The 12,541-nt window shown below is 37.7% G+C and overlaps 1 protein-coding gene across 1 annotated transcript; it reads right to left on the bottom strand.

Moving 5' to 3' along the window:
• Nucleotides 1-8,252: 8,252 nt before the first annotated feature.
• LOC110295552 (taste receptor type 2 member 7) lies at nucleotides 8,253-9,191 on the bottom strand. The gene has a single exon (XM_021164041.2). The coding sequence runs from the start codon at nucleotides 9,189-9,191 to the stop codon at nucleotides 8,253-8,255; it is 939 nt and encodes a 312-aa protein (XP_021019700.1).
• Between the last annotated feature and the right edge of the window lie 3,350 nt (nucleotides 9,192-12,541).

The following is a 12,541-nucleotide window of genomic DNA, read 5'->3' as shown; positions in this document are numbered from 1 at the left end:
TCATTCTCAGCCTGTTTAACCTTTATGTAGGGAAAGGCCACTGATTTGTTTAAGTTAATTTTATTTACTGCTATTGCACTGATGCTCTTTATCATGTTTAGGAGTTCTCTAGTGCAATTTTTTCTTCAGTTATATTTATTATCATATCATCTGGAAATAGTGATATTTTGACTTCTTCCTTTCCAATTTGTATCCCCTAGACCTCCTTTTGTTGTCTAATTGCTCTGTCTAGGACGTTGAGTACTATATTGAATAGGTAGGTAGAAAGAGGGCAGCCTTGTCTAGTCCCTGATTTATTTGGATTGCTTCCAGCTTCTGTCTATTTACTTTGATGTTGGCTACTGTTTTGCTGTAGATTGCTTTTATTATGTTTAGGTATGGTCTTTGAATTCCTGATCTTTCCAAGACTTTTCTCATGAATGGATGTTGTATTTTGTCAAATCCCGTCTCAGCATCTGACGAGATGATCATGTGGTTTTTGTCTGTGAGTTTGTTTATATAGTGGATTATGTTGAAGTATTTTTGTATAATAAACCATCCCTGCATCCCTGAAATGAAGCCTACTTGATCATCATTGATGATTGTTTTGATGTGTTCTTGGATTTGGTTAGTGAGAATTTTATTGAGTGTTTTTGCATCAATATTCATACGGGAAATTGGTCTGAAGTTTGCTATCTTTTTTGGGTCTTTATGTTGTTTATATATCAGAGTAATTGTGGCTTTGTAGAATGAATTTGGTAAAGTACTTTCTTTTTCTACTTTGTGTATTAGTTTGAGAAGAACTGGAATTATGTCTTCTTTGAAGGTTTGGTAGAACTCTGCAGTAGGTGTACTGTCAACTGCTAGTGTATGGTCTCCATAGTTTCTTTGGAGGCACTCAGAGCTATGAGTTTTCCTCTTAGGACTGATTTCATTGTGTCTCATAATTTTGGGTATGTTGTGGCTTCATTTTCATTAAACTCTAAAAAGTCTTTAATCTCTTTCTTTATTTCTTCCTTGATGAAGGTATCATTGAGGAGCATGTTTTCACCTTCCACATGAATGTTGGCTTTGTCTTATTTATGTTGTTATTGAAGATCAGACTTAGTCCATGGTGATCTGATAGGATGCATGGGACAATTTCAATATTTTTGTATCTGTTGAGGCCTGTTTTGTGACCAATTATATGTTCAATCTTGGAGAAGGTACCATGAGGTGCTGAGAAGAAGGTATATCATTTTATTTTAGGATAAAATGTTCTGTAGATATCTATTAAATCCATTTGTTTCATTACTTCTGTTAGTTTCACTGTGTCTCTGTTTAGTTTTTGTTTCCAGGATCTGTCTCTGATGAGAGTGGGGTGTTGAAGTCACCCACTATTATTGTGTGAGGTGCAATGTGTGGTTTGAGCTTTACTAAAGTTTCTGTAATGAATGTGGTTGCCCTTGCATTTGGAGCATAGATATTCAGAATTGAGAGTTCATCTTGGAAGATTTTACCTTTGATGAGTGTGAATTCCCACCTCCTTGTCTTTTTTGATAACTTTAGTTTAGAAGTTGAATTTATTCAATATTAGAATGGGTAATCCAGGTTGTTTCTTTGAACCATGTGCTTGGAAAATTGTTTTCCAGCCTTTCACTCTGAGGTAGCGTCTGCCTTTATGCCTGAGTTGGGTTTCCTGGAAGCAGCAAAAAGTTGGGTCCTGTTTATATAGCCAGTCTCTTAGTCTATGTCTTCTTATTGGGGAATTGAGTCCATTTATATTAAGAGATATTAAGGAAAAGTAATTGTTGCTTCCTCTTATTTTTGTTGTTAGAGTTAGGATTCTGTTCTTGTGGGTGTCTTACTTTAGGTTTGTTGAAGGATTATTTTCTTGCTTTTTCTAGGGCGTAGTTTCTGTCCTTGTATTGGTGTTTTTCTCTTATTATCCTTTGAAGGGCTGGATTCATGGAAAGCTATTATGTAAATTTGGTTTTGTCATAGGATACTTTGGTTTCTCCTTCTATAGTAATTGAGAGTTTAGATGGGTACAGTGGCCTGGGTTGGCATTTGTGTTCTCTTAGGGTCTGTATTAACATCTGTCCAGGATTTTCTGGCTGTCATAGTATCTGGTGAGAATTCTGGTGTAATCCTAATAGGCCTGTCACTATATTACTTAACCTTTTTCCCTTACTGCTTTTAATATTCTGTCTTTATTTAGTGCATTTTATGTTCTGGTTATTATGTGTCAGGAAGAATTTCTTTTTTGGTCCAGTCTATTTGGAGTTCTCTGGGCTTATTGTATGTTCATAGTCATCTCTTTGTTTAGATTAGAAAGGTTTTCTTCTATAATTATATTGAAAATATTTACTGACCCATGAAGTTGAAAATAATCTTTCTCATCTATACCTATTAATCTTAGATTTGTTCTCATTTTTCCTGGATTTCCTGGATGTTTTGAGTTAGGATCTTTTTGCATTTTTCATTTTCTTTGATTGTTGTGTCTATGTTTTATATGGATTCTTCTGCACCTGAGATTCTCTCTTCTATAACTTTTATTCTGTTGCTGATGCTCATATCTATAGTTTCTGATTTCTTTCCTAGGATTTCTATCTCCAGAGTTGTCTCCCTTTGTGATTTCTTTATTGTTTTACTTCCCTTTTTGGTCTTGGATGGTTTTGTTCAATTCCATCACCTGTTTGGTTGTGTTTTTCTGTAACTCTCTAAGGAATTTTTGTGCTTCCTCTTTAAGGTCTTCTAGCTGTTTACCTGTGTTTTCCTGTATTTCCTTCTTAAAGTCCTCCATCATCATCATGAGATGTTGACTTTAGATCCATGTCTTGCTTTTCTGGCATGATGGTGTATCCAGGACTTGCTATGGTTGGAGACCTTGGTTTATGTTGCTTCTGTTCTTATGCTTGTTTGCTTCCTGCCATCTGATTATCTCAGGTTCTTTCTTCCCTCAATATATCTGATTGGAGCCTGTCCTTCCTATAATCCCAGTTGATTCAGGACTCCTCAGAGTCCAACTTTCTCTGTGATCCTTTGATTGTTGGCTCCTGTAAACTTGAGATTCTGGGTATGTCAGAGTTCTTTGCAGTCAAGCTTCCTCTGAGGCCCTAAAATCCTGGTGTGACCAAGCTCCTGTTATCCTGGGATCCTGTTATTCTAAGATCCTGGGTGTGTTGCAGTGCCTGGAAGTGGTGTTTCCTTTGAGGACCGTGGAACTGTCTAGTGTGTTTGAAACAAAGGTAAACTAGTTCTGATCAGAAGGAACCTGAGCCTCTGGTCAGGCAGGGCTCCCATGTCCTTGTTCCTGCTGTCACAGGCCTGTCACAATTGGTTTGGAATAAATGTTGTGTTCTACTGATCCTAAGATCGTGTGGAGAGTCCTCTGGGGACCGAGGGGTTGTTTGAAGATTCCTCACCCAAGTTGACCTGGTGCTGACACCGACTGGAAGGGACTTTGCCCCTGGTCTAGCCGGTTTTCTGCTTCCCTACTCGAAAACAACTCTTAAAAAGAAAATTAAAAACCATGCTGATCAGTATACATTTGGCTATAAAACTTAGTCATATAATTCTAAATGATTGCCTATATTTCTGATCTGAGGTAGAATTTACCTTATACTCACAGAAATGAATATCTTGGAATTTAATTTCACAGTTGGATATCTTTATATATTTTGTCTTATGAAATAGAAACATGGTAGATTACAAAATAGACAGTGAGACCACAGTCATAGCCAATTAAGTCTGATTAAGAATAGAATAATTAAATTGACTATATAGTTAACCAGTTATCCCTTATTAGGCAATAATTGCTTTAGGATGAATTCAAATATATACAAATTCTTGTAATTAAAGTAGGGGAATCTTCCCTATGTTGTAATGTGTTCTTGGGAAATGGGTCATCTCTCACATTTCTTAGTATTGTCAACAAAATATTTTAAGAAAAAACTCAGAAAAATCTTGAGGGCAATATTATTATATTAAAAGACGAATTGTAGGGCAGGCAAACTGTAAATCTTTGCAGCTGACTAGAGCAAGAATATGGTGAAGAGAGAAAGCCATAGTGCTTGTAAGTCATTGCATAGTAGGTAGGGAGTAGATGACTTTACAGAAGAAAAAAAAAGCCAAAAGTATTAAAGAAAATACACATGGGAAAAAGAGCATCGTGAACATTTTCTCCTGGAAGGTCTTTGTATTTAGTCTGTTGTCATTTGTTGTTGTTATTTCTCCAGAGCATTTTACATTTATTACATTGAACTTTTGGTCAGTACACTCAGGGTTCTCTAGAAGAATGAGCCACTAAAAAGAACATACAGCACAAAGGCAATTTATTACTTTGGTTTCCATGATGTAGACTGGACAGTCCAACAGCTTCTGTCTGAACACTGGAGAGCCTGAGAACCCAGAAGCTGCTAATTCTGTGATTCTGGACTCCTTCACAGTTTCAATCTGTCATGGAAAGCCTGAAGTATGCCTGATGAATACGTAGTCTTGAATACATATTGGAAAGAACAAACAAGCAAACTCCCTAAACCAAACAAACAAAAAACTACCCCCCCAAAAATCCCCAAAAGCAAAAGACAAAAAACAAACAAGCAAACAACAAAACAAAACAAAACAAAAAACAAAAAAAAACAACCAAACTGGATTTTCATATCATTGAAGTATTGTGTCAGCAAGAGTAGACACCTCCTAGCAGACAGCAAAGGCTGGTAGGTAAATGCAGCAGTGAGTTTACTTCAAACATTCTGTTTGGACTGCCAGTGGAAGTGCTGCCTATTCTGAGAAATGCCCTAACCCTCTGTCTTAGTGTTTTATTTCTGTGAAGAGACACCATGACCACATAACTCTTTATGGAAACCATTTAATCAAGGTTTGCTTGCAGTTTCAAAAGATCAGTTTATTATTGTCATGATGAGAAGCATGCATGCATGCAGATATGGTGATGGAGAAGGAGCTGAGAGTCTACACCTTGTTCCATAGGCAGCATGAAGAAGAGTGTCACGGGGTCTGGCTTGAGCATTTGAAACCCCAAAGCCCACTCTCGATGATACACTTTCTCCAAAAAGGCCACACCTCCTAATCCTTTGAAATAGTACCACTCCCTAAGCACTTACATATATAAATCTACAGGTGCATTCTTATTTCAACTACCATACTTTTTCTGTTAATCCTTCTAGTATTTTACCCTTCTAGTCCCTCCTCTAGGCATTTCATTTAGTTGATTCCATATTCATTCACATTTACAATCAAGATATCCATCATAAGTTCACCTGTTGTCCAGGTGCCATCCAATCTGATGCCATACTTAGTTTCCAAGTGAAGACTGTAGCAAAGTCATAATTCTGCCTAACAGGGCATAACTGTCCAATGTATAGCCAAGAACACAATCTTCTTTCACTAGACTAAATGGCTAAGTCCCTTGAGAAGTGATTAATTTTTCAAAAATTCAATTGGTCAATACAGATTTACAACTCTTAACTACCAATATTATTTATTCTATTACATGACTCTATTTAATGGTAAAGAGAGGAAAGAATGCTTAATGTATATATATATATATACATGAATAAATAAAATCTTAAAATATGGCAGAGATATGCCAATTATATGTCTTATTTCTGTAATAAGTCATTTGGCCTTAGCTGTTTTCATAGTTATCTTCTTTTCCTATTTGTTTTGTGTTTCTTCCATATGAATCAATTGCCTCCCCAAGTTTTGCTTCTTAGTCTGGAGTCGTGATACATACCTGTATTCTTGAGGGGCCTGGCCCATTTGTCATTCTATCTGAATTGAGTATTGTAGGTTCCCATTGAGTTTAATCACAGGACTTGTTATCATCAAGTGAAATGTCTCCTGTACTCTCCTTTTCTGAACCTTTACACTTGTATACACACATTTTCTTGGCACATTTCAATGTTAATTTTTCTGCTCTATGTTCCCCCCTCTTTCATTATAGATCTGGATTGAAATGTTTATTAATAACTATGGCACAACCTGAATGCTATCTGTCTTGAAATTTCTAAGGACAAACAGACTTAGTCATAATCTTCCATTTTAACATTATCCAAGTTCTCAGGACACTGAAAGAATAGAAATAGATTCCTGATAGCTTATTGTATCAATGGACTCTAACCCACCCAGTACTACTTGTTCCACTCCGAAGTACTATAAAACAAACTTCCACTGTCTTCATTTCTTCCAGCATTTTTATCTTCTAAACTTCTGCTAAAATGATCCTTTAAGCAATGCTTATACTATTTGAGTGCTCTTTTAAGTTCATAGTTTCAAATTCTTCCACATTCCTTCTGCAAACTAGTTCAAAAAACATAAGAACCACATGGACAGGTTTATCCCAGAAGTGACCCCATTTCTGGTACCACAGCTTGTGTTAGTCAGAGTTAGAGAGATAGAACTGGTAGAATGCATATATAGTACAAAGATGATTTATTGGTGTGATTTATTTGATGAAGACTGGGTCATACAACCACACACACTGCTGGCACACTGTGAGGAAGAAGACCCAGTAGCTTTTTATTTTATAAAAATAGATGCTTCAGCAGTGTCAATCTAGCACCAAAGACCTGCAGGATATCTGAAAAGATGCTCTTCTTCAGTCTAACTTTGAAAGAATGGGTAAAAAATGTCTAGGTCCCAACATAAGGAAAGGGTTTCAGGAGAAGTAGCAGCAGTGGTGTGACTCACTAGCAAATAGTGAAGATGAGTAGGTAAAGCCATCACCACCGTTCACTCGGATCTCTTTATTCTGGCTGCCAGCAGAGGCGTTGCTCACTCTGGAGAAGAGTCTTTCTTTTCATCTAACTCTAGAAAATACCCTCTCAGACCTGTCAGAGGCATGCCAAAGAGTTGACTTCAAGCTTAATCAACTTGGCAATCATTTCTAATTTTACTTTCTGGGTATAGATCTGATTCAGTATAGAAAGGATTCCTCATTTAAGCAACTTTCAGTTGTGTGATTATGGTTTGTAACTACATCTATTTAATTATTATTTGTCTTTCATAGTGTTTTCTGTGATTAATCACAGAAGGTAGTTAAGGTATGAATGACTATCTACTGAGCATGCAAGGAACAGAACCAGAAATTTAGCTGTACTTTCTGTGGTCCATTCACTGAGTCCTCATAAAGAAAGACTGAAAACTGTCCTCATTACTACATTAGAAGCAGCTGTGCAAATTCGTAGTGTGCACTTAAAAAAAAACTAAAAACAAAAAACAAACAAACAAAACAAAACAAAACAAACATGGTAATCTGTCTAAGCCCTGGCATTGGCGGTCTAGTTCTGGTTCCTAGCCCCGTGCATAGCCCAAGACTGAGACCATACTTTTCTCCTTGCCAAAGCCTCTCCCACAAACTCTGGCTTTGCCTCTCCAGAGCTCCATGTTCGATCTCTCAGTCCCCGTGACCAGCTACCCAATCTTCCTGTTCCAAAGCATGGAGGAATTCATTCTTTCCCTTCGGTCTACTTGAGTCTCCGCAAATGGAAAACACCAGACAATCTTAGTTTAAAATCAACAGATGATACAACTGCTGGGCAGGGAACTTATCTTCCTAAACTCATGAACTAATTTTCTAACTATAACATTTAATCATAATTTATACCTAAACAGCACTTACATTCAGTGTTAATTTCTAGTATATTATTTATTTCTAAAACATTTGTAAGAATTGTCACTTGAACAAGCTGTGGTGGTGCATGCCTTGAATCCTAGAACTGGCTGGTGAGGCAAGCAGATCTTTGTGTGTTTGATGACAGACTAGACTACATAACAAGTTCCAGGCCAGCCAAAATCACATGATGAACACCTGTCTTCACAATAAAAATTGTTACATGGTACTTGACTCTTCTCCAATCATGAACATAATTCAATGGTCTAAGAAGAAAACTAAGTCAGGCTCCAAGAACAAACCACCTGCTTTTCCAAAGAATGCAAACGACAGTGAGATGCTGTTACAATTGTTTTGAATTTGTCAGGCAGCTTTGCATTTGGTGGAGTGATTCAGAACTGATTATGAAAATGTCCTTTCTTCTGTTATAATTTGTTCTGGAAATTATTTTTTATGTCAACTTATATTGAAAAGGAGAGAAAAAAACAGAGATAGAGACATGCAAAGTTGCTGTATATGAGATTTCTCAAGATTCAATTTAAGTTTGTTAAGAGGATGTCACTGCATGAAACCAATATTCATGTGAAAATGAAGGATAATGATCATGTCTTCCTTTCTCTTAGAAAGTGATAGTTTTTCTTCAGATATGCTTATGATGCTAATATTTTCTTCCCTTTAACATAGTCTTTACTCTACCAAGCACCCTCACAGATGCCTGTTTTAGTTTACTGCTCCCCAGGATCAGGATAAATGAATGGCTTGAAGGATAGATTAGAGCTATCAGCTCACCCCATATTACAGCTAATTCACTCTCTGGCATAAAGTAGCTGGAGGTGGCTATGAGAAAGGCTAGGCAGTAGACAACAAACAGGGCCAGGAAGGAAATTACTGTTTTCATGGCTTTCACATGAGCTGTTGTGCTGGGATCTTTGTACCCTGTTACACTGAGTTGCATCTGCCTGGTGTGTCTCCACAGGGAGAGGATCAAGAGGAGAAAGGAGACCAGAGACACAGAAAAGGGGAACAGCATGACCAAGTTGAGATTTACCTTGACAGAGGCATGTCCAGCTTTATTTACTTTGCATCTCAAAGTAGAGTTTATTCTCTCCTTTGTCTTAACACAACATCTGAAATCATCATTCAGATTTTCAGTGACTGGGAGGCTAAAACACAGGGAGAGAATCACACATACCAGTAAAGTTCTGAGAATTAGCTTGTCAATTCTCCACTTTATCCAGAGGAAAAGAGGGTGGAAGAAGTTTGCTATCTTGAAGAAATAGAAAATGCTGAGGCAGGTGGCAAACCAGACACTTAAATGGTTGGTAAGTGTCCAGAAGAAGTCAACGGTCCTCATTTCCTTACCTCTGTTGTAGGTGTCTGGATATTGCACCAATATAATACAATCTAATAGGATTATACACTGTAGACAAATTCTGGACATGGCCACACTTGAGAGGATTAAATCAATAGAGGCAATCTTCCTATTCTTCATCCAGCCCATGAAGGTTACCAGTGCAATGAATGCATTTCCTAAAATCCCTACTAAGGCCTCACCAACAGCTACAAGCATTAAGGTAGTATCTGTTTCGTATGTCATTTTAAAGTAGAGAAGTATCCAATTAGTTTCTGGCTGACTTGATGCAGTTTGGTTTCTACACTTGGCTGTTTAGGGTTCGCTGTTCTTGTCTTTACCTCCTTAAGCTGAAGTCTGTCTTGTGATGAAGATGAGAATTATACATGAAGACTGTAGACCGTGTGCTTGACATTCCTTAGCCTGGGTATTGTATGTCCATTTATCTTCTCCGCAGGTCATTCTTTTCTACACATAGTTAATTTAGGTTGATCTACTATTTGCTAAGATGCAAATTTACCAAATTACTTTCCATGGTCTCAAGCTGTTTATCTGATGCTAAGTTTTACAAATTTGGGCTTCAGAAATCATACTAATAACCTCAGTACAGCTACTAGATTGAATAAATAAAAATGTAGGGCACTCAGTTAAATTTGAATTCTAGATAAACAATGAACATTTTTTAGAAGAATATTTTAGAACTTAGAGTGTAGCAAAAGATCAACTAAACTAAATTTAGTTGGGTGTCCTGTGTGATATTAGGCAAGCCAACTCTCAAGAATTTCCTAGCAATTAGAAAATTGGGAGCAGCTGAAATTTGTGGAGGGCTTCCATCATAGTAGACAATGACACTTCTTATTATTAAGGAATCTAAATTTTGGCTCCACATTGAGAAACAGACCTTTTAAGGAAGTTTAACAGGTTAATGCTCCTTATAATTTAACTCTCCATAAAAAAAAAAAAACTTTTTATTTATTCTTTGTGAATTTCACATCATGAACCCCATTCCACTCATTTCCCTATCCCCACCCTCTGCACTTTCAACACCCTCCCCTCAAAGCCACCAAAACCCAAAACCAAACTAAATCAAACCACCACTACCACCACCACTACCACCACCACCAAAATTTAACAACAACAACAAAACAAAACAAAACACAAAACAAAAACAAGAATAATGAGTGGAACTTGTAGTATGCCATAGTGTGTCACACAATATACCCTTTTGTTCAGGCATCTTTACTTGAAAATGTTCATTGCAATGAGACATTGGTCTTGTTGGAGGCATCTGGCTTCTGCTACAATATTAATACTGGATCTTCACTGAGACTCCTCTCAGACAGTCTGCTGTTGCTCTGTGTAATTAAGATCCTGCAGCTTTGGACCTGCAGGACTAGCCCCTTTTTGTGCTACAGCAATTCATAGAGGAGCAGGGCCAGCTTTCCTATTCTCATGCCCTCAGGACCTGCTCTTTGTGACCCTGTTACCAGGGAGAGATCTTTTGAGCTGCCCAGGTGAGTGCTCAGCCTGTGAGAGACTGGACCAGCTTTCCTGCCTGCTGCAGGTGGAAATAGGAAAGTGGGGGTAGGACATCTTTCGCTCACTCACACCACCACATGGCAGACAAATGACAGGGCTAGTTCACCTGTGCCCATGCCACCAGGACCAATTGTATTGTGCCAGCTAAATGAGGGGTGTGTGTTTGTGTGTGTGTGCGTGTGCGTGTGTGTGTGTGTGTGCGTGTGTGTGTGTGTGTGTGTGTGATGCTCTTGCTCTAGCCAGTGGCGGGGGGGAGCAGATCTTTACAGTCCTCAGACATCAACATGGCTCAGACAAGGGATATCCACATGGTCGTTGGGCGTAGCAGACCTCAAATGCTGCAGGGCCAGAGACCCATACATGGTCCTTGGTGGCAGCACAGTCCCAGGACTTACCCATGGCCTCAGATAACATCACTGGCTACTCATATCAGGCTGTTTCTCATTACTGTGAAATCTCCAGTTCTGCTTCTGTTCACAGCGAACACACTGTTCTGCTTATCTTTCTCCATCTCTCTCCCCCTTACTTGCTTATCTTAGTGGCAACCTGGGTGGCTGGGGGTCATCTCAGGCTTGCTATAATTGTCCAGACCATGTGGTGCTTGGATGGGGCCAGGTTGCCAATTTTTTTTGAGCTATTTATTTTGTGTGTGTGTGTGTTATACAGAATATCAATTAGATGATGCAATGCTTTCCTTCTATCTTCTTTCTTTCCCTCTTTAAAAGAAAATGATCTATTGGAACAATGGCAGAAGGGATTGGTAAAGGTGGGGCTGGAAAAAAAGGAGGGAGGAGTCTGTGATCAGGATATAAAGTGAATAAAACATAAACACAAAATAAAAAAGTGAAAAAGAAAAAAATGATCCATTGTACTTTATTAAAATTTAAAATTCTATTTTTAAAACACACTGTAATAAAAATGGAAAGACAAGCCACAGGTTGAACAAAAATATTCTTACAAACATACATATCATGAAAAATTTATATATGGAATATAAAGGAATTATGAAAATGCAATAAATGGAAAATATCTCTATTAAATGAATGGTTTAAACATTTCACTGGTGACTTTTCTTCGTCACAGACAGATATGAACATCACATAAGCATAGGAAAAGTTACTTGTTGCTATTATTAGTCATTGGAAAGACAAACTTGCACTGTGCTAGGAGAGCATTGGACATCTGCTTGATTAACTTGAATGAATGAATGAATGCAAACAAGAACAATACTCCAGCACTGGCAAGTATCAACAAGCCGCTGAACCATGGGGATTTCACCTGTGTCTCATTTATGTGACTATTGCAATATACTTCCCAAGAAACAGTGCAGACAGTGAGGAAGGCATTTCTTAAAAGCTAAACATGTGACTCAGGCATCACAACCCTGAGTTATCCACTGAGTGCAAAAGAATATGTCTACAAATATATTGATATTTGGGTGGTTTTGGTGTGTATCATAATTCTCAAACCAGGAAACCTCCCAGATATCATTAATAAGTTCATGGACAAATAGTATCCATACAATACTATTTGGTATTTAAAAGGAAGATATTATTGATACATCTAACATGGATCAGCATTGTCATAACTGGAAGTCAGGTCAAGAACTCTAAGTGACAGCCACATAATGATCACACTCACAATGTAGTGGACTCCTGAACTGTAATTATGCTTACTTGTGAAAAATTCCTAAGAATACTTTTAAGTGCTAAAATTATCTTGTGTAAACTGGTCTATGGTCACTTAGATAAGCCACAAACTCACTGTAAACTCCTAGTGTGAACGAATCTCTCGATAAATACCTATACAATATGTCCCTGACCTAATGGTTATGAGAACTGCCTGGTCACTGAACCACTATCTTTTACTTCTGTAAACAACATCTGCTTGCTGCAGATGTCTACAGATGTCTTTCTGTATACATCAGAGTTGTGGTGATAACCTTTAAAAATTTGTATAAATTGTGGATTGTGACTACTTCTCATTACTCCACTTGGAATATCCTCTTCATAGTAAAGACTATATGATCTATTTAGGCATCTTGGAAGTTTTTCTCT

The sequence above is a fragment of the Mus caroli genome, unplaced genomic scaffold, assembly GCF_978045245.1.
Source record: "Mus caroli unplaced genomic scaffold, Mus_caroli_1 scaffold_7, whole genome shotgun sequence".
Taxonomy (NCBI): domain Eukaryota; kingdom Metazoa; phylum Chordata; class Mammalia; order Rodentia; family Muridae; genus Mus; species Mus caroli.
This window is presented reverse-complemented; position numbering and strand designations above follow the sequence as displayed.